The sequence below is a fragment of the Lissotriton vulgaris genome, chromosome 11 (genome assembly GCF_964263255.1).
Source record: "Lissotriton vulgaris chromosome 11, aLisVul1.2, whole genome shotgun sequence".
NCBI lineage: Eukaryota > Metazoa > Chordata > Amphibia > Caudata > Salamandridae > Lissotriton > Lissotriton vulgaris.
In genome coordinates, this window is record NC_141699.1 from 799,573,803 (window position 1) to 799,598,329 (window position 24,527).

At 40.8% G+C, this 24,527-nt stretch overlaps 1 protein-coding gene across 6 annotated transcripts in view; it reads right to left on the reverse strand.

Annotated features, from left to right (window-relative positions):
• Window positions 1–24,527, reverse strand: part of LOC147683518 (alpha-1,4-N-acetylglucosaminyltransferase-like) — a 717,934-nt gene that overhangs the window by 8,979 nt on the left and 684,428 nt on the right. For all 6 annotated transcript variants that reach the window (XM_086943927.1, XM_086943924.1, XM_086943928.1 and 3 more), the window contains one exon: window positions 325–10,573. In XM_086943927.1, coding sequence (XP_086800053.1) covers window positions 9,989–10,573 — 585 coding nt within the window. In that variant the 3' untranslated portion in view covers window positions 325–9,988. The remainder of the gene's footprint in view (window positions 1–324; window positions 10,574–24,527) is intronic.

Below are 24,527 nucleotides of genomic sequence, written 5' to 3' on the forward strand. Positions count from 1 at the left end.
GGGTGGGGGAGGGATTTCTTTGCAAGTTAGTGTTTTGTGGGTGGGACTTTCTTTTGGGTTTGGGGGCTTGTTTAGAAAAGCAGATGACGGACGGTGGATTATCCGGACCAGCCTTTCGCTCCTGCTGAACCCCCACTGGATTTTATCGCCCTACTTTTGAACTATGGGCTGGATGATAATGTGTAAAAACGTGCTGCGGGGGGTGGACGGGAGGCAGTCGATTGATTTCAGTGTATTTTGGATACTGGTCATATTTGTAACAGTTTACTGATTCCTGCAATAAAAATATATTTCAAAAAAAAAAAAAAAAAAAAAAAGAGCTACCTCTTATTGGGACAGACACAACATTTTAAATTGCACCCATTTGTCCAATGACAATCAGCGAGTCTTCTAATTATTAGGCAAATGCACTCTCCCTCTTTATCTCGTAACAAAAGTACCTTTACAAATACTGCAGTCATTGCAGAAAAACTTATCTGAATTCTGACTTAATATAACTTCGAATTCAATAACATGGTGGTAATAATTCAGATGAGCAAAACTAGCTCTACTGTAGATAAATTCAAGAAGCCATGGTTGATAAAATACCTTACTTGAGTCAAAGTGGAATTATTTGCAACAAATCCTGAATTGCTGACTTTGTATTTCACAATACACTATTCTACTGACTATGTATTAGGATATGCTATGGAATTAAAAATCTAATTCCATTTAACACATGCACTACTTTGTACAGTACATTCAAGTCATAATTGAGTCGACGGTTTTAGAGGCAGGTGAATACAGATTCTGGTAGTTTGGCATGAGAGGGCCTTGTCAAGAGTATTTTGTCTTCTCTGGGATGAGCCTTCGCTGCCACATTTAACTGTCACGCTGAACTTGGTCAATCCTACATAACAGACATTATCAAAATTCAACCTATCCTTCTGTGGCATAGGGTATGGACCACAAATGAATGCGTTATGAATCGGGCCCTATTACAGGATACCCTCAGTTTGGATCACGTGGATAGAGCAGAATGGCTGGGATATGTAAAGTGTTTCCTGACTGAGATTGGATGCTATTCTTACTATTCGGACCCATCTTCAATGGATAGCATTTCTAGGAGTATGCTAAAAACCCTCTGCCTAGACCATCTTGAGGATAAGAGGAAGAGAGCTGAAACTCTGAAACATTCAGTACATTCCCACCTCCTTACTCTTTGTGAGACTAAGTCTGTACAGCCATATTTATCCCTGCCCATGACAAACTATGACCGTTTTCTTTTAACTCGCTTTAGATTCTGTATATTTTTTAGATTGGTGTCTTTTCCTAGCATGAACTCATGGAAGCGTACATTGCCTACTTGCTTGTGTGATGGCATGTCACAACAATCGGATATCCACATCCTTTTCTTTTGCAGATTTTATAGTGCCTCTCGCAGAAAAATTATAGTCCCTTTTTTAAAAGAAATGAATTTAACCAGAGGCCGCCCAGCTTTCTTAGAAGTCCAGAGAATGGATACGGTTTTAACTGTAACTGTGGTTTTAAATTTTTTTAAAAGTGTTTTTAAATTACGGAAACAAATGGCAACTGAAATGGTTTAAATTTTTGTCTATTGATCTCCCTCATGGAACTCTCAATTATGAGCTGTAATTACTGTAATGTGTTTTTATATGTGTGTTACTTTTATGGTTATTTGCTTTTAACCAAATAAAGTTCTTTGAATCTGAATCTGAATCACTGCCTCTTTGATTTTATTATTGAAGTACCTGGGCAGACTGAGGCTAGAGGCTTTGTTCTGTGCAAGCCATTTTGTTTATTTTGGCTTCGAAGTGGAGCAACTAGAAGTCTCTGAGAATTATTACCAGGACTGTCCATTATAGAAAAAATATGAAATGTATCAATCAAATGAAATAATGTTTTATTGTTGAGTTAAAACGAGTTTCCAATGTTGCATCATAATATAAATGGTGTTTAGGTGCTCAAAATAGTGAGCCGTGCCAAAACGAACAGCTAGCTCAATGTCATTAAACATTTAGCAAAGTATTAAGTGTCAGTATAAAGTTGAAGATTTTTCGGACAGTTTCTTTCATTGTCTGCCCTGGTAGACCCATGCCATCTTCAAGAGGGTCTATTTAAAATCTGCAGTCTCTTAATACATGCCCGGACAGTGACCTGAGAAGTAGTAGACTCTGTGCCCCTTACCCATGCTCTCATGCATATCCAATATACTATGGGAAATGGCTCAAGGCGCGTAAGTTGGCTAGCTAAGGCTTTCATTGCCCATAAAAAGATGTTAATTCAAACTGTCAGGGACACCTGAGAAAATGAAATTGGTAGGGTCCAACGTGACAAAGAATAGACAAGAATGCTGATATATCCACAAAAATACCCTTGAAATGACTGATGAAAGTTAATTCAATTATATATATTACGCAGAGCCTACCTTTCTCACCAACAAATTAGTAGGATTTTCCCCAGCCCATGGGACTCCTGTGTTAGGTGTAATGTCTCAACTGCAGACCTTAAGGACATACCTTGGGGCTGCCCTTGGCTGAGACACTATAGGAACGAGGTGTTACAAAAACTGGAGAATAATACTGGCTTACCGAGGGTGAACTCTTGGAAGGGCGTATCTTAGACCTTTATAAACGACCAAAGATGGCCAAGACAGCTGCCTACTTCCTTAATCTAGCATTAGTTTTTGCAAATATGCCCTATCACTATACACTACCTGGAAAAGTCCAAAATCTCCCTCTAGGAGAGCCTAGCGTTACTCTGTGATCAGGGGCAGAGGCTGTAGCCTAAACACGGAAGAAGCCAAGGGCATATATGCAGACATGTGATAGCCAATAGTTGGGAAAAGCTTTTGTCTACACTACACATATAGTTAAATAGACATATCTCTGTGAGTTTCACGCCACTTCTATGATTCTATTTCCCCTTCTTGTCCCATACCCCCCCCCACCCCCCCAATACACCTCCTGTAATAGAACAATGCAATGGCAAGTGACCTTTTGGCTCAGCACACCTAATTCCCTGCATGCTGAATTCCCTTCCAGAGACAGCATTCCCTCTACAGCCAAATTCTCCTGCTAAGACTGTCCTTCCCCTTCCGAACCGCTGATCATTTAGATCAACTCACTCATCACTCTCGATTATCAGCTCTCATATATTTTCTGGATTATACATTCACTTACCTCTTTTCCTGTTAGATCCATATGTTAGTTTCCCCAGATTTTAGCAATTATTATAGTCTACATTTTTATTCAGCACATTGGTCTTAACTGTACTCACCATTTTTCTATTCAGATATATCCACAACCTTGTTTACAATCACAAGATTAAAGTCATTGGCCACTTAGTTCTTCCTGGTTTGATGTACTGCTTATTGTAACCAGAATTATGATGAAACCATTAAAATACATGTATTAGGATGTTTTGGTAATTAAACACATAAATATATAAACTATTTCATGCAACATATGCTAAAGATGTGTTGAAGCCATTTATAAGTGTGTTGATGTGAGTCATTGGGGTGGCAGGGCAAAGATGACTACACATTTTAGGTTGTTGATAGACAAGCCTTTAGAACATCTGAAGTTTTGTTTAATAATTTGACATAGCTAATTCAATAAATATAAGTTAATATTGAGATTAGAATTCTGACTCTAAAATTGTGTTTTAATTATATGTAAGAAATTTAAAATGGTAATATAAAAATAAATACATTTTTAGATTCAGGCAAAGTTCACATTGTATTCTAAGCATTATGCATGCAATTGGATAGGATTTTTGAATACATTTTAGTGGACAGAATTGGGTAAATCATAGGTTATGACTATGTTTGTCATTGCTTGATGACATGCAGGAAATAATCTAATATCACAGGACTGGTAATGTAGAAAGTTAACAGTAAATCTACATTCAACATTTGATTTGAGGGATAGCCAGTTTGAAGACCAAAAGTGGAATGCTATTACATCATGATGCAGCGTTATTTAAAGAGGTGTACCGTAAGTGTTTTTATACAGTGGAACAGGATTGGGGCAGTCCTTTTTAATATAAGCATAGATGGGGAAGGCCTAATGCCTTGTGTTTTTTTGTTTATCAATTCCCCATCTAATAGCTTCCTGGATGTATGTGTGCCAGGAGTCAAAGGAGATGACGTGCTTGTCAGCTAGTTAGGAAGTAATGCCTTTCAAGATACCTTTATGGAAAAAGGAGATGGTTTTGCAGACAATGCATGCTAGCAAGGTGGGTCAGTGAAGTTCCATCGAGGTAGTTGTGATATGGCCATATTCCTATAGGCCCTTTATGAAGCATGCTGTGGTGTGCATAACGTCTTTAAATCGGGTCAGTAGGGTGTGTTGGAGGCCATAGAAGAGAGAATTGCCCCACCATCCAGAAGTACATGTTCCAGGGCTTGAGTGGCTGTCATGAAGACATTCTGTTTGGAATGGTTTCGTATTCTCTTTAGAGAGAGTTGGTACTAGGTAATTTTGAATTTCTTGGTGGTCTTCCTCAAGGGGGAGGCTTGTGTCTAGAGAAAATACAAATGTCCTGGCATGGGATGAAAGTTTGAGAATGCATCTGTCAAGCTTAACTTTATTGAACCAGGTTTGGACTACTTCATGCATGTTTATTTGATAAATAGCAGGAAGTTTTTTGGGTGTCCTGGGAGTTATTTTTTTCTTCCATTTCCTATTTTGTCTGTGGATGGAGCATTTCTTGTCTGTGAGGACTTTGGAGAACCAAGGTACTGTAGAGGCCAGCATGCACTTTAGTTGGAGTGCGAGAGTTCACAGAATTTTCCAGAGATATGTTGAAACTAATTATAAGTGTATTTGTAACAATTGCAGGTTGCACCACCTTACAAGACAGTCCATATGAAACGACATATACGAATGTCCGTGCAGTATTGAGAAATCAAAACAATTCTTTATTCTTATTTACAATGTTGACAAGTGTACAGCAAATAGTCACAACAGCTGTTGCCGCCGTTTGCTGTACACTTGTCATCATTGTAAAGAAGAATAAAGAATGTTTTTGATTTATTAATACTGGGCGGACATTCGTACACGTACTTTTATAAGGACTCTCTTGTAAGTTGGTGGAACCTCCAGTTGTCCCAAGTGTATTTTTGGTTATTCTAAAAGCCCCTAGAGGAAAGGTAGGGGTAGCAGAGTTGCACATGATGCAAGCATAAGGCTCTGTGTTAGGTCTAAACTATTGGGGAGGAGATACAAGGAGGGAGGTGCATCACAAAAAACAGGGAGTTTTTGTACAGGCTGGCTGTTTCCTTGTTGCTTTAGTAATTATAAGTGTGCTGATGTGAGAACTTGGGGTGGCAGGGCAAGAGATGACTTCAAATTTTAGGTTGTTGATGGAAAAGCCTTTGGAACAACTGAAGTTTTGTTGTTCTCTTTTCAGTTGACCTTGTTGTATTTGTAGGAAGCTGAGCCAGGTAAGGGGGATGGCAATGTGGTCGCTCCAGGCCAGAGATACAGAAGGCTTGCTTTTAGATTGTTGGTGATGTTTTGAAGGTGAGGTCAAAGATGTTGCCTTGTGAGTGGGTTGGTAGGTTGACATGCTGTATCATGTGGAATATGCTGCAGGAGGGGTCTCTTGTTTTTTCATACTTGAGTTGTCTGCGCACTGGAAATAATCAATGACGGGGATGTGGGCATGTAGCATTGACAAGGAGGTGAGGAGTGTTGAAAATCCACTTATTATTTTGTTTCGGAGGCCTGTAGACAAGGTGGAAGAAGCATACTGTGTTCGGATGTGGCATGTGTGGAGCTTCATGGAGTTGAGTGCTGCTTGCTTGCCCTTGGTGCAACACCAAAAGGGCTTCTGGGTGACAGTGATGCCTCCTTCCTTCTTAGCCTCATGGTTTGCATGCTGTATTTGGTAACTGGTGGAAAAACACACATGTATCAGGTGAAAATAGGAGGGGATGGGCCATATATCTATAATGAAGAGTGCCTGAAAGGTGATGAGCTCTGTGATATCTGCATCAAGGAGTACTTCAGAGCACATGTTAATAAGTTGTGCTTGGTAGTTTGAAGATGTTTTGTAAGGATGTATTGTGAGTGTGTGGTCTTGATTTCGGGGTGAATGTGCGGATGGGTATTGGAAATCTGTAGGCAGATGAAGACATTATTTCATATAGGTCCTTAATGTAAAAGCTGTGATGCAGAGATCTTGGCCCTCTGCCCTACTTGAGCCTATTAGGCCCACACTTGAGACTCCTGTTTATTTGTGCAACCCACTTTTGATTAAAAAGATGCGGAAACAGAGTTTTTCCCCCTGATAAGACATTCATTCACAAGAGTAAACCTTGCTGGTGAACCTTGCCTGCAGCTGGAAAAATTAACTGTTGCCAGTATTTCTTGCTCACCTTTGCACCCCTTCCACCCATTGCCAGCAGGGGGTGAGGTGGAGGGTGGAACAATACCCTGGAACACCTATTGGCAAAATTGGCCAGAAATAGCTTCTTCCACACCCTTGTGAAGATGTGGGAGAGTATGGTAGGCCAAGCTTGCAGTCAGCACACAAGTGGTGCTGTTGCTTGGTGACTTACTGTATCTAGAAAAAAAAAGATTTTTAGCCCCTCCATTTATTACCATTCGTCGGCATCATTATCACTCCTCCTAACGTCCTTTTAATTCAGCAGCGTGACCCAGGCATCAGTTTGTGATTCACTTTCGCTCTTTGTGTGGGACATGAACAAAGTACAAATTATTCTTTTTAATTTGTCTGTCCGCTACTCGTGCTGCGATTGAAGTACTATTTCTTCTAGTCTTTCGAATATTTTTATAGTGCAAACTCGACTGGATCTGGCCCTAGGAATTAGAGTGTGTTAAATGAGCAGAAATCTGCTTTTATGAGGCCACATTTATTTTCTTTAGCATATGTTTTTGGAGGCAGAGTTCCAGGAGGTTTGTACTTGATGGCAATTGAGCAGGGATGTCTTCTTATGTGTGCATTTGTTTTGTCCTTCTGTCCACACCACTCCAATTTAATCCAATCCACTTTAATCCAAACCAATTTAATTCACTCAACTCTAATCCACTCCAGTCTGCTCTACTCCAATCCCCTCTAATCCACTCCACCCTAATCCACTCTAATCTAATTCACTTCACTCTGATCCACTCCACTCCACTTTAATTCACTCCTCTCCACTCCACACTAATCCAGTCCACTCTAATCCACTGGACTCTAATACACTCCACTCCAATCCACTCTAATTCACTCCATTCTAAACCACTCCCCTCTAATCCATTCAAGTCCACTCCAATCCACCCCACCCCTATCAACTCTAGTCTACCTCAATCAACTCCACTCTAATCCACTCCACTCCAATACATTCCACTCTAATCTACTGCACCGAAATCCACTCCAATCCACTAACTGAAACCACTCTAATACACCCCAATCCCCACTGCTCTAATCCACCCCACTATGAATCTCTCCAATCCACTCCACACCAATTAACTCTAATCTACTCCACTCTAATCCACTGCACCCTAACCCACTCCAATCCACTCTAATTCACTACAGTCTAATATACTCCACTCTAATCCACCCCAATACCCCCCACTCTAATCCACTATATTTCCATCCACTTCACACCACCCCTCTCTAATCCACTCCACTCTAATCCTCTCTACTCTACAACACTTTTCTCTTTGCCAGTCCACTCTATGCCACTCCATTCTATGCCACTCTACATGTAAATGTAAATGTACAGGAATTTATATAGCGCAAATCACCATGCGGTTTCTAAGCGCTTGCTTAGGGAACCCGTCCTGGTATTCCCCTGTGAGATAACACCGGCAGGGTATCCGCAAGGTGAAAGCCAGGCATCCCGCCGCGAGGGACCGTTGTGGAGATTAAGCAAGCTATTGCCCAGAGTCGCAGAGTGTGAACCCGTGAATACAGTAGGCACCGGAGCGAGAATTGTCGAGTCCATGGACATTTTAGGACTCAAGACCCCGCAGAGCCGGGAATTGAACCCTGGTCCCAGGCTGACCTCTGCTTCCAGGTCTGCCTCCTCTAACCAGTGAGCCACACTTCTCCACCACTCTCTACACCACTCACTCTATGCCACTCTATGGCTCTATGCCACTCCACTATATGGCATTCAACTCCACGCCACTCTACTCTACGATGCTCTACTTTACTCTATGCCACTCAACATCACACCACTCCACTCTACTGCATTCTACTCTCCTCTTTGACACTCCTGTCCACTCTACCACACTCCAAGCCACTAACGTTTAGCCATACTCAACAACAGTCACATTGGTGTAGAACATGGCTAAAAGATTTTGCCAAAACCAATGCTTGATAAAATCATCACCATTCCCATCCTTGAGAGGTAATAATCAGGCTCCAGTACTTTTAATGCTGCCTTGTCTGTGAGCTGCACAATATTATTCCTCAAATAATTCCACACACTTTGAGATGTATGTGAAAATGACCATCTTTTGGCAAATGGAGTCGGGGATATAGGTTTTTTAACTGTGGCAATATTTGCGATCATTAATTGAAACATGCTGAACCAGGGCATGTAGAATGGTATCATACCGTTTTTTGTTTATATGTCCAAAGACCTGCACGAAAATATGTCAAATCAAACAAAAGCCCTGAATGGAGACAATCATTGCGGGTCTGCAAAATATGATGTGCTTTTGTTCTGCAGCATTTTAAGAGTTAATCTGCGGACATTTCAATGTAATTTGCAAAAAAGTGACCGGAATTAAGACTCTAATTATAACGTTTGATCACTTCAACCTATCTGCATCAGAGATTGATGTTGAAGGCAGTTTTCTCCAGGACTGACTGGCATTAATCATTGGGGGCCCAAGATATTAAAAGCACAACAATGGCACTCAATATTAAGAAAGAGGGCACCTTAGCAAAAGTGGCACAAGTGCACTATTAAACCTCATACAAATATAATTTATATGATAATGTGGCATATATAATATACTATTTAAACATGTGTTGCCATTAATGAGTCTGAGGATTTGCCACAACTCAGAAGTGTGGGGAGGCTGGAAATGGGCATGTGCTAGTTAGGCCTGGGCGAAATGTTCAATCCTGCCGGTGGAATCAAATGAATTTTCGTTACTCTGCATTATTCTTGTAATGCGGAATTACTGATAACTTGAAATTCCGCCGCTCCGCAGGTGCAATTGAAAATTGTGCAGTGGTTTCTAAAGTTAGAAGCCACTGCATACCACCCGACGCCCTTAAATACTCTGCAGTGATTACAAACCATTGCAAGGGTACCCAGTGGTATTTGTTGCCGCTAATTTCTTAGTGCAAAATCCATCTGGATGCGAGGGTTCATTTTGCGTTTAAAAATATCGCCAAATGTCCACTCCGCTCTGTTGTGGAATTCAACAAAATCTGGTGCAATATTAAAGTAATTCCGCATGATTCCGCAGAATCAAACTCTGAATTCTGTCCACCCCTAGTGCTAGTCCCCTCCCTCAAATTTTGTCGTAAACTACACATTTCTCTTGTCAGCTCAGCAATTTTTTCGTTTGAAAAATTATAATCAAAGGTTTGTAATCAAAGCAAAAGAAAAGGGTGCTAAATTCAAGTAGTCTGATAAACTCATTACAAATCCCACTGCCAGTATGATTTTCCCTATAAACGATTATAAAACATTAGAATGCAATACATTTTCAAGTTAGGTAGGCGGTATCAGTGCACCAGTGTGTAATTTAGCCATGTATTCCATTTGATCCTTGCTTACATGCATGAATGTATGTTCATTATTACCCTAGTTCCAATTTCATATATTTGTTTTATTTATTTAAGATGCCCTTTATTAGGCACTTATGAGAAACTTAGTTATGAGTCATAATCTAGTTTGGACATATTTCCCTGAGTAATAATTACAGATTGACAACTCTTAGGTAGACAAAAACCTAAAATGGATTCAATATATTATCTTTGGCGCTCCTCACAATCCTCAATCTGTTAATCAACCAGGCTTCGTTTTCAGCAAACTATGATAGGTCAAAGGGCAGTAATTCTTAAAAATGTGTTCAGCCACCGTGTTGCTCCCTGCCGTCACCTCCATGTGATCCGTGTTCATGTAATTCCAGAAATGCAGGCCATAGGACATGTCAAACATATTATCCGCATTCCCCCATTTCGCATAGTATCTTCTCCACTCAGTGTATGGAATGGGATAGAAACGCTTTGGCTGCAGGTAGGAAAAGTTCTGGCACATACCATCACCTATTCTTGCAAAGTCTGGCATGTTGCACAGTTTCGCCGCCATGCGTGTGAAGAGCAGCGGCCCCTGCTGTCCCCAGTTATTGCCATTATAGTTTTGAACATAGTCCTTCATACAGTCCCAGATGAAGGGATGACTTTGTCGGAAGCCAAGCACTGCACTGCTGCACGTTGAAAATGATTCTGCCACCAGGAAGTCCTCTATTTCAATTGGTTTTAAGGAGATGACGTCTGTGTCCATGTAGATACCACCATACTTCCAGAGCAATGCCTCCCGGCAAGCGTCAGATACATGATGAATCCAGAACCTCTGCTGGCTTGGGTCTACCTGCCAAAAAAGAGACAAAGTTAATATGTCAGTAATTGATTCCTGTGCATTCGACGAGAACTGTCATTGGTAACCATAGCATTCGCAGTGGTGTAGGAAAAGGTGAGTGCAGTAGGTGCGGGCCGCCCTGGATGTCATCACTGAGGGGGGTAAAAAATGTTTTCCCTTCTTTTAATAATTTCAATGTGGTGGGGGGGTGATATTTCAATGTGAAGTGTTGGGTTGACATGAACCGCACTGGGTACCACCTCACCTTGCTATGCCACTGAGCATTCGAAGCATCAGTTTCTACCAAATGCAAAAACATACACCGTGTGATTCAGAGATTACACATTGAATCTTATTCTAACAGATTATATTGGGGTTACTACCTATTAAACAGAGATACCATACCTGGATCCAGTCCCCAGAACTGTTGTATCAGCAGCATGAGAAGCAGGAAAAATCACAGCTCAAACCATTGGGTTGGAATGAAAAAGGTACTTTAGTGGGTGATTCTCTACTATCCTACTGCTTAGGCGCATCCCTTAATGCAGTGATGAAGACATGGACTGGGGTCAGAGCAAGAACCGGGGTGAATACGGTTGGAATGGAAGATGAAAGAAAGTTGTTAACACATGTAGTGGAACAGACTTTGGTGCCTGAATGTGGTGGTGGTGGATGGGACTGCATAGTGAGAACTAGAGATTGGGGGAGGGCATGAGAGGGATCAGGGGATAAAGTTAAAATACGCAATGCGTCTCATAAAATAACTGTATATGTGAGATGTCAATTTACCCAAACAATTTATACAACTATATGCAATATAATGTCCAGCATGGAAAATAGAATTTTACAAAATATTACCGGGATTCTCACATAACTGGAATCACCAAATATGTCCCTGATGATCATCAAGCAACAAAAAGAAAATCTACCATAAAGGAATATAAGCTAACTCGCATTTCATTACTACATTTTGTTGGGTTGGTATTTAGGTGAAAGTCACTCTCTCAAACAAAGAGAGAAAAGTTCAGATTATTTTCTGGATGGCTCCATGTGGAAAGTAGATAGAGGTGCCTTTGATAAAGTGAAAAAAAATCACTGCATACTTTGCACAACATATTTTAAATAAAGAAGGCAAGCAGAATGCAGCACACATGAAGAGAAAAAAACAAGGAAAAATGTAGTTATTTCTTCTTGTTATGCCTAACATGGGGAGGCATAGCTTTTTGATGCATTCCCAGGTCTACCACTTATGGTAAATCTAGGAATGTGTCAAAATCCATGGCTGGATGCGAGGGTACACCCACATTACACCCATGGAATACCAGTAGCGGTCGTTGGTGGGAGTAGCTGCTGGGCGGTGACGTGGGGAGGGGCAGGGTGGGGGATAGTAATCTATGGATTACGGAGGATTACAGGTAAGTAAATATATAAATGAATAAAACAAATTTTGTTGTGTGCACTGCATTGCATTTGGGGATGCAGTGCACCCCCCTTCATGGTACAATAACTGGCCACCAGTGGATTGTAAGGATCTGAGTATTTTCCTGAAATTCAAACTCCCAGATATTTCTTAGTATTTTTATTACCATGAGGTTGAAAGGATAACGGAAGTACTTCAATTTAAGTTTTAGATGCAAAAATAAGCCACTTTGGTGAACACAAATCAAAACTTAGAACAGCAGGTTGTAGATGTATAAGATCCATAGGCCAAAGTAGAAGGTGATAGCTATTTCATTAGTAAACAAAGAACCCGGAAAAGCTTAAGAGAGTGAGACATCAATCCTTCACTTAATCCAGAAAATCATAAAATGTAATTTTTCACTAGGACCTGAGGAAGGTCTGTTAAATCAAATCAAAGTATACTTTATTCGGCTTTAAAATTAAAACCATAAAAGTTACACAGTTCCGTACAATACAATAAAAGACAATAACAACAGAGGGAATTAATCCTATAGAAAAAGCAGCAGTATGTCAATTTGCAGGGTGCATCGAATCCCATTGAGTATGCCTAAACCCAACTCTAGACCAAGAACTATAATGGTGAGCATCAGTGTCAACACAAGTTCTTAAAAGGAACTACTAGGATAATTTTTGGAAAATGAAGTTTATTCAGCTGAATGACATACACCGAGCCAATGGTCTAGCAATGTCTGACACAAAAATTCTAAGCACAGTTAGTTATATGCTCTCTCAGTCATGGAAATGTAGCTGGAAGTTTGGTTCATGAGCAACAAAGACAGTTGTGCATACATTAAACGTGTAACAACTCCTTCCTGGTACAAAAGATTAGATTAGCAAAACAGCATATTCTTCCCACTGCAGATGCCAGCTTGAGAATCATTTGCCAAGGCTTGACTGAGAACATCAAATCTCACACCCTAATCTTCCCTTACTGAGCTCTACAAAGTAGCCTTCCAGCTGTTAGTAATTCACGCCTGTGCATGTGCTCATTCTGCATCAATGCTCTTTTGAACAATACAAGGTGGAGTCGGTTTAGTTTAATCATTTTGGCCTAGATGCTCACAAGTCCTTCCTCTTGGCACGAACTGGCAATCTCACTACTCAATAAAATGTAAATGCTGAGTCTCTTAATGTCAATTGTATTCCATTTCTATTTATTTTTCCTATTTCCCTGCTCCTGCTTGTCCCCTTTGACATTTCTACAGATCTTTTCCATGTGTTAGCACATCGAACACAAGCTAGGGCCTGCTCCTGTTAGTAATAATAACAACAGAAAGAAGGCTGCACATCGTGAACGTTTCTTCACCAATGTGAGAAAGAATGGCAGTGGTATCATTAGCAAACCTCTCCCACTCAATTAATTGGTCATGCGTTCTCAATTTTACTACAGTTAAGGATATTCCTTTGGAGGGATTATGGATGAAAAAAATCAATGGTGGCCTTCTCTGCATCACTTCTCTGATGATAAAAATGGATGTTCTTTATTTGTTTTGTATGTTATACATAATAATCCACATTTGTAAAGCGCGAACAATCACCCGTAAGGGTCTCCAGGTGCTGGGGGCCACCAGGAAGATTAAGCAAGCTATTGCCCAGAGCCACATGGTGCTGGGCTAATCTGCCACAGGCACCGGGGATCGAACCGTGATCCCCACATTCCAGCGTCAGTCACCCTGGCCGCGGCACCACACCTCTCCTACACCTACATAGGCCTGGGTGAAGTTTTAATATTGCATAATAATCGGAATAAATACAGTAATTGCACATTACTCTTGTCAGTTCAGTCAGTTCATAGACTTTATTTGGGTACCTGGGTACCCATAAAAGCACAAATTCATAACAAAAACAAGCAATCCTCTGTCAGTTAAAAACATAACAAAATAAAATTATATACCAAATATTGCATGATCATTAATATGTTTTAAAAGCTACATGTTGAGAATAAATTTGCTAGGAGAGAAATATTACATAAAACCATTAACCCCTTCGGTGCTCATGACGAGCTCAGCTCGTCATGAGGCACGGTGCTCGTGACGAGCTGAGCTCGTCATGACCACACCCATTATCATTATGGCCCAGCACAGCAGAGGAATATCCTGCGCAGCCAAGGTGTTAAAACATTTTCCAATTATGTCAAGAGGCTCATGGGTCTAACATAGACTTACGTGTTCTAATAGCTATTCTGAGAAAAGTGCTTGTGCAAAAGATCAAATCTACATCATCCAGGGTTACTATACACAGATAGGCCTCATCCAGACTGATAGGCCGTCTCTTTTTAAAATAGGGATTTAAAAGCCACTTGGAGTATTTAATATAATACTTACAGAAAAATAGAAAATGTATAATTGATGACCACTCCTCCCATCACAAAGACATGATGTTTGGTTGAGGTTGGGGTGGTAACCAAAAAGGAAAACAAAGTGCAATTACGCTAACTTGAGTAATGAAGAGTATTTGGAGCAAAACTCATACTGCAGGAGCAAAGAACCAACAAACTAAGAGAAAGTGAGCAGTTTCTAATTTCTGCTGTTCATGTCTTTCAGTATTTAGTGCTATTTTTGTAATGCAAAATGCATCCTCAGGGACCATTTTAGACATGAGGGTCATTTTGCACTAAGATAATAGTGCTCAATACTGGAAGCGCTCTCCCTTGATACTGGTTCATTATTCCTGTTGATGTGGGTAAGGTCTAGAATGTTCTCATATGCTAAAAAAAGGTTTTCCACTTCAGAAAACATACATTGTACATATTTAGTAATTGCAAACCTAATTTCTTTTAGTTTTGCATTCAGCTTTTTAAACTCTTGGTGTTGGACTTGGCCCTTTTTGCAGGGTCATCCCTAAACTTATTTCTTTTCTCCTAGCGTTTTTCCTGACATGGTGTTGGTGGTTTTAAGGACTGTGGGCATGTTTGCACTGCTGTCCAGTGTAAAGTATGTGTTCTCTCTGTGGTAAACATGGTAAGATTGGTCTACACCTCTTTGGCCTATTTAATTTACCTGTCAGTCCCTTGTAAAGTGGTATCTCATATACCCGGGGATGGTAAATTAAATGCTACGGGGGGGGCTTGCAGCGCTGATTGCACCACCCACCAAAGTAGCCTTCCAAACCAATCTCAGGCCTCTGCCATTGCAGGGCCTTTGCGCACAGTGTTACTGCCGCTGTGACGTGACACCTAAAGTGTGTGCCACATCTGTAACCTCCCTTTTACCGCATGTCAGTCACCCCTAAGGTAGGCCCTCGCTAGCCCTATGGGCAGGGTGCATTGTAGGTAAAAGGTAGGACATTTACCTTAAGTGTGTGACATATCCTGGTAGTGACAAACATCCATTTTGGTTTCTCACTGCTTTTAGGCTGCCCTCCCATAGGAATGCATTGGGGATTCCCTGATAAGTTTTTCAGTGGTAATACCTGATATGAGAGGAGCAGCGTGGTCTAGTTTGTTATGTTTGGAATAGTAATAATAAATGCTACGCAATGGTGTGCGCACATTTATTATAACTATTTTAGAAACGCCACTTTTAGAAGTTTGCATTTCTGTGTGCTATGTGTCTGCTTGCCTGATGTGAATTGCATGTTCGGCTTTTGAGTGACAGGGGCTTGTGAGGTGTGTGTGGCTCCAGGAGGGGCAGGGTGAGTCAGCACTAGGCTGAATAGGGCATCTGCACGTGCAGTAATGGGAGGAGTAGTCCCCTGACCCTGAATGGGATTATGCCTGCCTGGGTGAATGTTGGCTTCGCCCCCTTTGGTGTGTCTGATGACAGAGCCCCAACCTGACAAAGGAGGGTGGGAGCCCTGTAAGCAAAGGGCTCCACACCCCCCAGAACCAGTTGCAACTAGGTTCCCCGCCCTGTGCAAGGGCAGAAGAAAGGAAATGTTGATATAACTGTAGGGGCTGTTACCCCATGTCTGTTGAGCTGTTCCTGTGACTTGGGGGGCCTGTTGCTGATGCTGGGCTCCAGGAGAAACCACCATGTGGGACTGCCTCCCTGCTGGAGGGCCCTGTGTGCTGGCCTGCCTGGGCCTAGCTTTGCCCCCTTGAACTGTGCAGGCCTTAGTGCCTTGTGAGCGCTAGATTGTTTTATTGCTGGAATCCCCCAAGAAGAAGGAAGTCAGCCTTGCTGGGGAGAGTGGAGCATCTTTGCTTTGCAGCACTGCACTGCACACCGTCCAGAGGGAACCCCTGGCTTAGGGATTCCCCTGCATCATGATGTGCTTCAAGGCGGGAGCCCACCCCATGTTTTGTGTTGTTTGGCAGGAACCCACTCCACCTTATGCTGGGTATTTCGGGGGTCTAGCGGGAGCCTGCCCCACATTTATGCCACATTTTTGCCTCATTTAGCAAGTGCCTACCACGCCTTTTGCCAAGATGTTTGGCGGGTGCCCCCCCTGCATTTATGCCGTTTAGCGGGTGCCCACCCGCGTTGTGGTGTGCTGTATGGCCTGTGCCAGTGAGAGCCCCGCGTGTGCTGGAGACCGCGGAGCCTGGGTCGAAGTGGGAGCCTACAATGCCTTGGTGTGACCCAATGGAGAAGCCGCCAGGTGAGAGGAGAGAGGAGCAGAGTCCCCACAGAAAGCCCTGTAAGTGGGGGGCCACAGGGGAAGTCAAGAGGAGGGCCCCCTTGTGAGGCACATTTCTGTGCCAGTCTGTTCTGAGCAGACCCGCAAGAAAGGGTGGGGTGATTGCCTTTCAGAGTCCCAGTGGGGACCAAGTAGGCACAGGAGCGCCAGTGTCTGTTTTAGCTCTCCAGTTGTGCCGCCGTAGCGGGCAACTGGAACGTTGGGGCACATTTGTTTAAAGAGTCCCAGTGGGGGAATCAGGGCACGTTAGTGCCGGTTAAACATCAGTGTTAAACTGTAACAATATACAAGAAACTTCAATATTCTCATCTATTTAAATATTTTTTAATTTTATTTCTTTTATCAAAATTATTTTAATCAATAATTTTAAATACTTTGAACATAAAAATATTCTCATCAGCATATACACATTATTGTTATCAATGACTCATATAGTTATACATCAGTATTGAGTCGAAAAGGAACATTGAGCAACCCCAGGTAGAGAGGCAACAATCACCCTATCAACAGCCTTTCATTCACACACTCCTCTTCCACTCTCCTCACACCACACTCATCACTTCATACATCTGGAAAGTAAAAGACCATATTGAACTACTGCATATAGCATGATCTGAAAATCATTGGTCGACGCAGACCGTGTCTCCTTTTTCAGAAAATTAGGACTAAAGAATTTTTTTTCTGGATCGTCCCATTGAACCAAATGAAGAAAATCAGTCCCATTGTACACCTCCGTCCCAATTTACACCGACTTTAGATATGGTGGGACCTGAAGTCACGATTTTTTAACAGAATGTGACTAGAGAGATCGCTCTGATTGTGAAATATCCCCCCACCACACGTGGTAATTTATCACATGATGAAAATGTGGCTTTAAATATCATCAAACACAATAAAGAATTGATTATAAATCAATGTGATAAGGGTGGTGGGATAGTTGTAATGAATCAATCTGATTATAACGATAAATTGCTGAAAATGTTGGCCATTCCGCAACATTATAAAAAAATCTCATCCCAGAGAACTGACAAAATTGAAAAGGACAATTGAAGAGATGACTGGTAGAGCACTAGGTTTGGGGAATATTTGTCAAGAGGAATTCAATTTCCTTAACAAATTCTGTTCTAAAATCCTAGCCCTTTATGGGCTTCCAAAGACTCATTAGGATGTTGTGGATCCCCCTATGCGCCCTATTATTTCGACCATTGGGTCAAGTACAGAGTCACTGTCTAAGTTTGTGGATTCTTACTTGTGTTCTTTAACGCAGAACTACGCCTCGTACATTCGGGACACAAAAGTGACATTGTCAACAAGATTGAGGGTATACCATATAACCAAAACACTGAGATTTTAGTAACGCTTGACATTGAGGCTTTATATACGAATATCTCTCAATGTCAAGCAATACGAGCGGTAGCTTCCCTTCTACAGAGATCTCAAGGAGAGAGGCCAGATGGCTTTATACTCGAGTACCTTGAGATAGTGCTCATGAACAACTTCTCTGATTTTAATGGTACTATATACCAACAAGTAAAGGGCACCAGCATGGGAGCATCTTGTGCTCCCAGCATAGCGAACACATACATGGGTGAGTGGGAGATTAAGAATTCTTTCAATGAAGCTGCCCCATTTTTCGACAGTGTCAGAACATTGAGACACTTCATTGACGACATCTTCTTTGTATGGAAAGGAGACAATGACTCATTACATGAATATATACTCTGTTTGAATGCAAGCAACAACAATTTGACGTTTACTGCTAAAAGTAATTCCAACAGTGTGGAGTTTTTGGATATCTTGATCTCAGGTGTTAATGACACCCTTGAAGTCAGTCTGTTTAGGAAGCCCACTGCAAAAGCGCAATATTGCAGTATCAGAGCTTCCACCGACATGTCAGAAGGACTGCATTCCGTTTGGAGAGTTTTTGAGAGTAAGACGGAATTATACCAACATGGTAGATTTCCCTAAACATGGAGATGCTTTAAGAACACGCCTATTAGCCAGAGGTTACCCTCGCAGATTAGTGAGACATGTATACAAAAGGGCCAAATACTACAATTGTGATGCCCTTTTAGAAGGAACACATCTCAAGATGGGGTTATTTGTGTTGTCAACCATTCATCTTTGAATTTCAAAATTAAGAACATCATCCAAAAGAATAGGAACATTTTGAATAGTGATGAAAATGAAACCCAGTTGGAAAAACCTCTTGTGGCTTATAGTAGGAATCGGAATTTGCTTGACATTCTGGTCCATACTAGACCAACCGCAAATAATTCCTTTCGACAGACCACCATTACAGGACTTTCAGTCGTAACTGGCAATCACAAATGTGGGTCATGCCATGCTTGTGAGGCAGCAATTGCTACTGAATCCCTTTTGTGGCATGGACGGACCATAAAGCTAAATGATCTTACAAACTGCAGAAGTCGGAACATTATATATTTGCTGACATGCCCATGCAAATTAGCATATATAGGTGAGACTGCACGAGAATTTCACACACGTTTCAGCTAGCATAAATCTGCTATATGAACAAGAAAAATAACAGCTCCGCTTGTCCAGCATTGTTTGAATAAACATCATTCTGAGAAAGGCATCAGATGGTATATTTTGGAAAAGACAAGAAGTAAAGCAGGGGTACCTATTGATATTATCTGTTAAAGGAGGGAAACCTTATGGATTGTCACATTAGACAGTGTTAAACAGGGATTAAATGAAGATATTCAGAGGTATGTTACACAACCCCGGTAGAAGTCTGTTTTCATAATTTTATAGATCATGATCAGGTAATTCAGTTTTTCCTCACAGAATTGTGGTAGGCCAGGTGAGCACAGGGCTAGCACACTGTTATGGAGGTTTTTACTTGCCCTGATTCTGGAATTGTCTATCCATGAAACTTTAGTTGGGTAGACCACTACCAGTTATGACACTGTAGCTGGGACAACATGGGGTATTGCCCCCTTGGTATCGCGGTGGACGCTCGCTCCCTGAATTTTTTGCTAAAGCCTTGTTTTGAAACCTTCTCTTTGCTTGTGTAAAGAGAGGTGATTTATATTTTTCTTAATGGATGGAAGTTTTTTTTTTTTTTTTCCAAGTCAAAAATACTTTATTCGATTAATTAAAATCATAAAAGTATACTACAAACACAGAAACACATATAACAATGAAGTAAGCGTACATTTCATTCATTTTTCACCAAGACAGTACATTATGTAGTATACATTTAAAAGATGTTAAAAAGGACGTTAAAAAGAACATTTATGCAGGATGAATCGGGTTCAGGTGTTACTTTTAACTTTGTGGATAGATCAAACCCCTTGATTAAAACATCACTTTTATATTCTAAAGGTAGTTCATTGCCATATTCAAAACAAATTAAAACTATACAGAGCAAAATTAATTATGCAAATCATAAGGAAATATGTTTTATAATATGCTACATCTCAATATTTACATGGTTCATTCAGCTGTTGAGGTATTCAGTGATCTAAGTCATTTAGCTCTCATGGCTGCAACCAAAAAACTAGCAACCCCAAACATTACAATAGGGGTCTCCATAATTTGTAAAAACAGCAATGCGGGTTTCACTTGCATAAATCCCCTGTTTCTCAAAAGCGGTAGTAAATATTTTTCTCTCCCCTCCGCAAAAAAAGGACAAAAAAATACAAAATGGATCTGGTCTTGGTCAGAGAAAGAATCGCATTTACATGGGGCATGATCCCTTGGCTTGTTCCATTTCGGATAATCACCCAGAAGGAGGTGCATCTGATTGAAACGGAATTTTGTGAGAAGCCACCGGTGGTATGGCCTATTCACTACCCTCAAATAAGGCTGGATGGACATGGTTGAGACAACAGTGTAGTGAGCCCTAACAGTTGTTTTCTCTATTTCTTGGGCTTCACGAAGCATGTTCCTAGACTCTGTAAAATGTGTTTTAATCCATGTGACATCCTCTTTACATAGCCTCTCGGGATTACTATACAAATCAGGACGACCCAAATGAGTAGCAACAGACTTAATATAGCTTAGCCATTTTATATCTTTAACTCTGTCTCTCCCCATGCAGTCAGTAATAATTTGACGGTTTAGCATCAGGTTCGGGTTCAGCCACATTTTCACCCAAAGAAGTAGTGGGGCCAGGTTAAGGGCATCCTCAATGTATCCTTGCCCTAATTCTGTCAAGACAGAGAAGATGGGTGTAGACTGTGGTAGGCCTAATAGTGAGCGTAGGGACCTATTCTCTTCCTTCTGAATCAGTGCCAAGTCCCTGAATCCCCAAATCCCAGCCCCATATCTAGCCAGAGCCAGGGTTTTGGCTCTATACAGTTTGAGGATGGCTTCAGTTGGTTTACCCCCCAGTCTCTTAGCAAAACTCAGTATCGCTGCAAATGACCGCCGTATAGCCATTGCTTTATTTGCAACCTTATATTACCTTGGTACGATAGTTTAACGTTTGAAAAATGGTTCTCCTAAACATAATACGCTGCCTATTATATAACTTCTCTGTATTTATGGCAACAGAGAAGTGCATTATCACCGCAGTGCGCACATTGGATGTAATGGATGTGCTTTGGTTGAGTTTATTGTGCCACTTGTTTTGATGGCACATTTTTGCAGTTGCGGCAATAGAGGAGTGGTTATTGTCGAGTGGCGAGCTGATAACAAATATAAAACCATGCTATCACGCTTTTTATCTGAAATAAATTTCCGTTTAAAAAATGGCGGTACTGAATTTGAAACGTGTGTCCATCTATAGTGTCTACTATTTAATTATGTGGACGGGATTAGGCTGCACGCAGTTTTGGCGTCCTGGCGTTTTGCTTATAAACCATTGCGCTCACTATGTTACCACGCTGTTTATCTGAAATACATTGCCTTTTCAAGGATGGCAGCACTCAATCTGATACGTGAGTCCATCTATAGTGTCTACTATTCAATCATGTGGATGGGATTAGGCTATGCGCGGTTTTGGCATCCTGGTGTTTTGTTTACAGACCATTGCGCTCACTATAGCGGGTGACTCCATCGGACACACCGCGTTTGGTCATTACAGATGATAATATAGCCATATATGCAGCCGTGACCAAGAAGGTAAGAAAGAGGGCCATGTTTCCTGACGATGCGTAGCATTGAAAGTTGGTTTGTTAAGATGAAGTGCATTAAAGAAAGAGGGGTTAGGTAACATTATGCGGTATCTTTTAGACTGTAGAATTGGTGCGCAGAATTATCAGGATTAGATATAATGAGACATGAACTTTTCCATCTTGTAGTAAGAAGTATACTAGTAAAGAACTGTAGAGACAGGAGTTGTAGGGATACTCAGGTAGAACATGGTTAGTCATCCTTTTAATGGCTCCCCTTATGACTCATTTGTTGTTAAGTGTTGGAATGAGGTATAAAACTCTGTGTGCTTTTGAGGGTTTATTTTTTGTCATAATTGATGTATGCATGATATATATATATATATATATATATATATATATATATATATATATATATATTTATATTCACTGAAAAAACCATAGGTTTCACACCAGTTATAGTTAGCTGGAAATTTTACTGACAGAAAACCATTGAAATTCCCACGTTATAGTTAGTTGGACTCACTATAACTTGCGCGCCTGCAATGCACTGCTGATGACGTCACATATTACATCACTCATGACATGGTCAGTGACATCACTCATGACATCACTGATGACGCCGCCATCCAGTGAATGTGTGACTTTCTGAAAAATAAATATGTTTTATATATGTATATATAAAGGTCGATGGAAGAATAAATGTTTAAATAAGTGTCTAAAAGGATGTTTTTTTAAAAATAAATTGAATGGATAACTGGCTTATTAAGTGTATCTTAGTGAATACATATATTAGCGAATAATGTTTAAATATTTAAATATATGTATCAGTGTTTCACTTTATGTATAAGTGGCTGCATGGGTTGGTGAGTAGCTACATGTGTGTGTATATGGGTTATTAGATGTTTTTTAGTATCAGTATGAGTGTCTGTATGGTTTGGTGGGGGTATTACTTAGTACATAGATGCATCAATGACTGACTCACTGTATGTGTTTTTAAGACAGTATATGTGCAGGACTGTATTGGTGGATGAGTGTGTATATGTGTGTGTTAGTGAGTGAATGACTGTCTCACTAGTGTCTTTATCAGTAACTACATTTGTTTTAATCTAGTATATGTGAGTATTGATGTATATAAGTGAGTATATGTGAGAGTGAGAGATTGTAAGAGTTCCTGTTTAAATAAGTATGTGTTTCTATAAGTGATTGTTTAAGACAGTAAGTATGTGTAAGTTTCCTTAGAAGTAATGTGGTAATGTGTGTATAGTTTTATATGCAAATAAATGGATGTTCAATAGTTTATTTGCAAGTGTGAGTATGTGTGTGAGTAACTTTTGGATGACTGTCGGTGTGTAACAGGATGTATAGGTGTATCACTACATATGATGAGGGAGTATATGTATGAGTGACTATTTAGAACTGTTGGTGAATGAGTGGATGTGTATATAGATGGTGGAATTACTGAATTGGTTGTTGTAACTGGTATGGGTATCTCCATTTTTTTGAAAATGTTAGTTTCTATTTTTGAATATGTGTTTCAAGGGTTACATTACACTAAAAGGAGGTCTGTCACTCTGTCACAAGGATGGTGTCATCAGTGATGTCATGAATGATGTCACTGACCATGTCTTGAGTGATGTAATATGTGACGTCATCAGCAGTGCATTGCAGGCGCGCAAGTTATAGTGAGTCCAACTATCTATAACGTGGGAATTTCAATGGTTTTATGTCAGTAAAATTTCCAGCTAACTATAACTGGTGTGAAACCTATGGTTTTTTCAGTGAATTTAATAGGTTTTTTATATGCTAATACCTAACTATAACTAGTGTGAAACCTATGGTTTTTTCAGTGAATTTCAAAGGTTTTTTAATAGCAAATCTCTATAGGTATGAAAAGTATTATTTTTTATAACAAATTTTATATTGAATAATTATGTAATAATATTTTTTATATTTTTTATTTATTTTTAATTTTTTTGCCCCGGGGCGCTCCCGGTGCGCGCCCCAGTGAGCGCACCGGAAAGCGCAGTTTTTCGGTGCGCCCCGGGGCGCGCACCGGTGAGCGTCCCGTTAGCGCTATTGCCGCGAACGTAAACAACATCGTGACGTTTCGCGCAGTCGCGTGATGCGTCATATGACGAACTGCGTAAGCGCACCCGGAAGCACGCGATCGCATACGATCGCGCAACGTCTCGACGCGCTTACACTACGCGCCCCGGGGCGCGTAGCGTAAGCGCGTCAGGTCATGTGATCTGAAAATAACACTTTTCATTGGTGCAGATCAGTTTTGGTTTCCAAATGATGAAAGCCTGGGTCATGTGGCTTCAAAATAACACTTTTCATTGGTCCAGAACAGTTTTTTTTTTCCAAATGATGAAAGCCCCCACCTTTTTTCCTTATTCTGACTTTGTCTTTTGACTGAGGAAGACCTTTTTGGAGTTCTATCTCTACTCTTTACTAGTTTGAAATGGCTACTTTAGCAGCAGCAAATGGAGGATCTGCCCCACCACCATGTAAAAGACCACCAGAATATTACATTGGTGGTCAAGAGGATGAGGAGGAGAATGATGAAGAGGAGGAACAGAGAAGGGAATTCCTGCCTGAAAATAAACAGCCCTACCAACCAAAATCGCACTTTATTTGGGAGTTCTTCAAAATCCCAAGGGGTTTTAAAAAAGTCAACGCTGCAAAGGTGACTTGTTTAATTTGTGAAGCTGAGTTGTCCAGGGGGAACCCTACCAAAAAGTATTCCTTCGGGAATCATACAATGATTCGCCACATGATGCATTTGCATCCAAACAATTATTCTAATGCAGAGTTAAGGGACCTCTGCAGTAAGC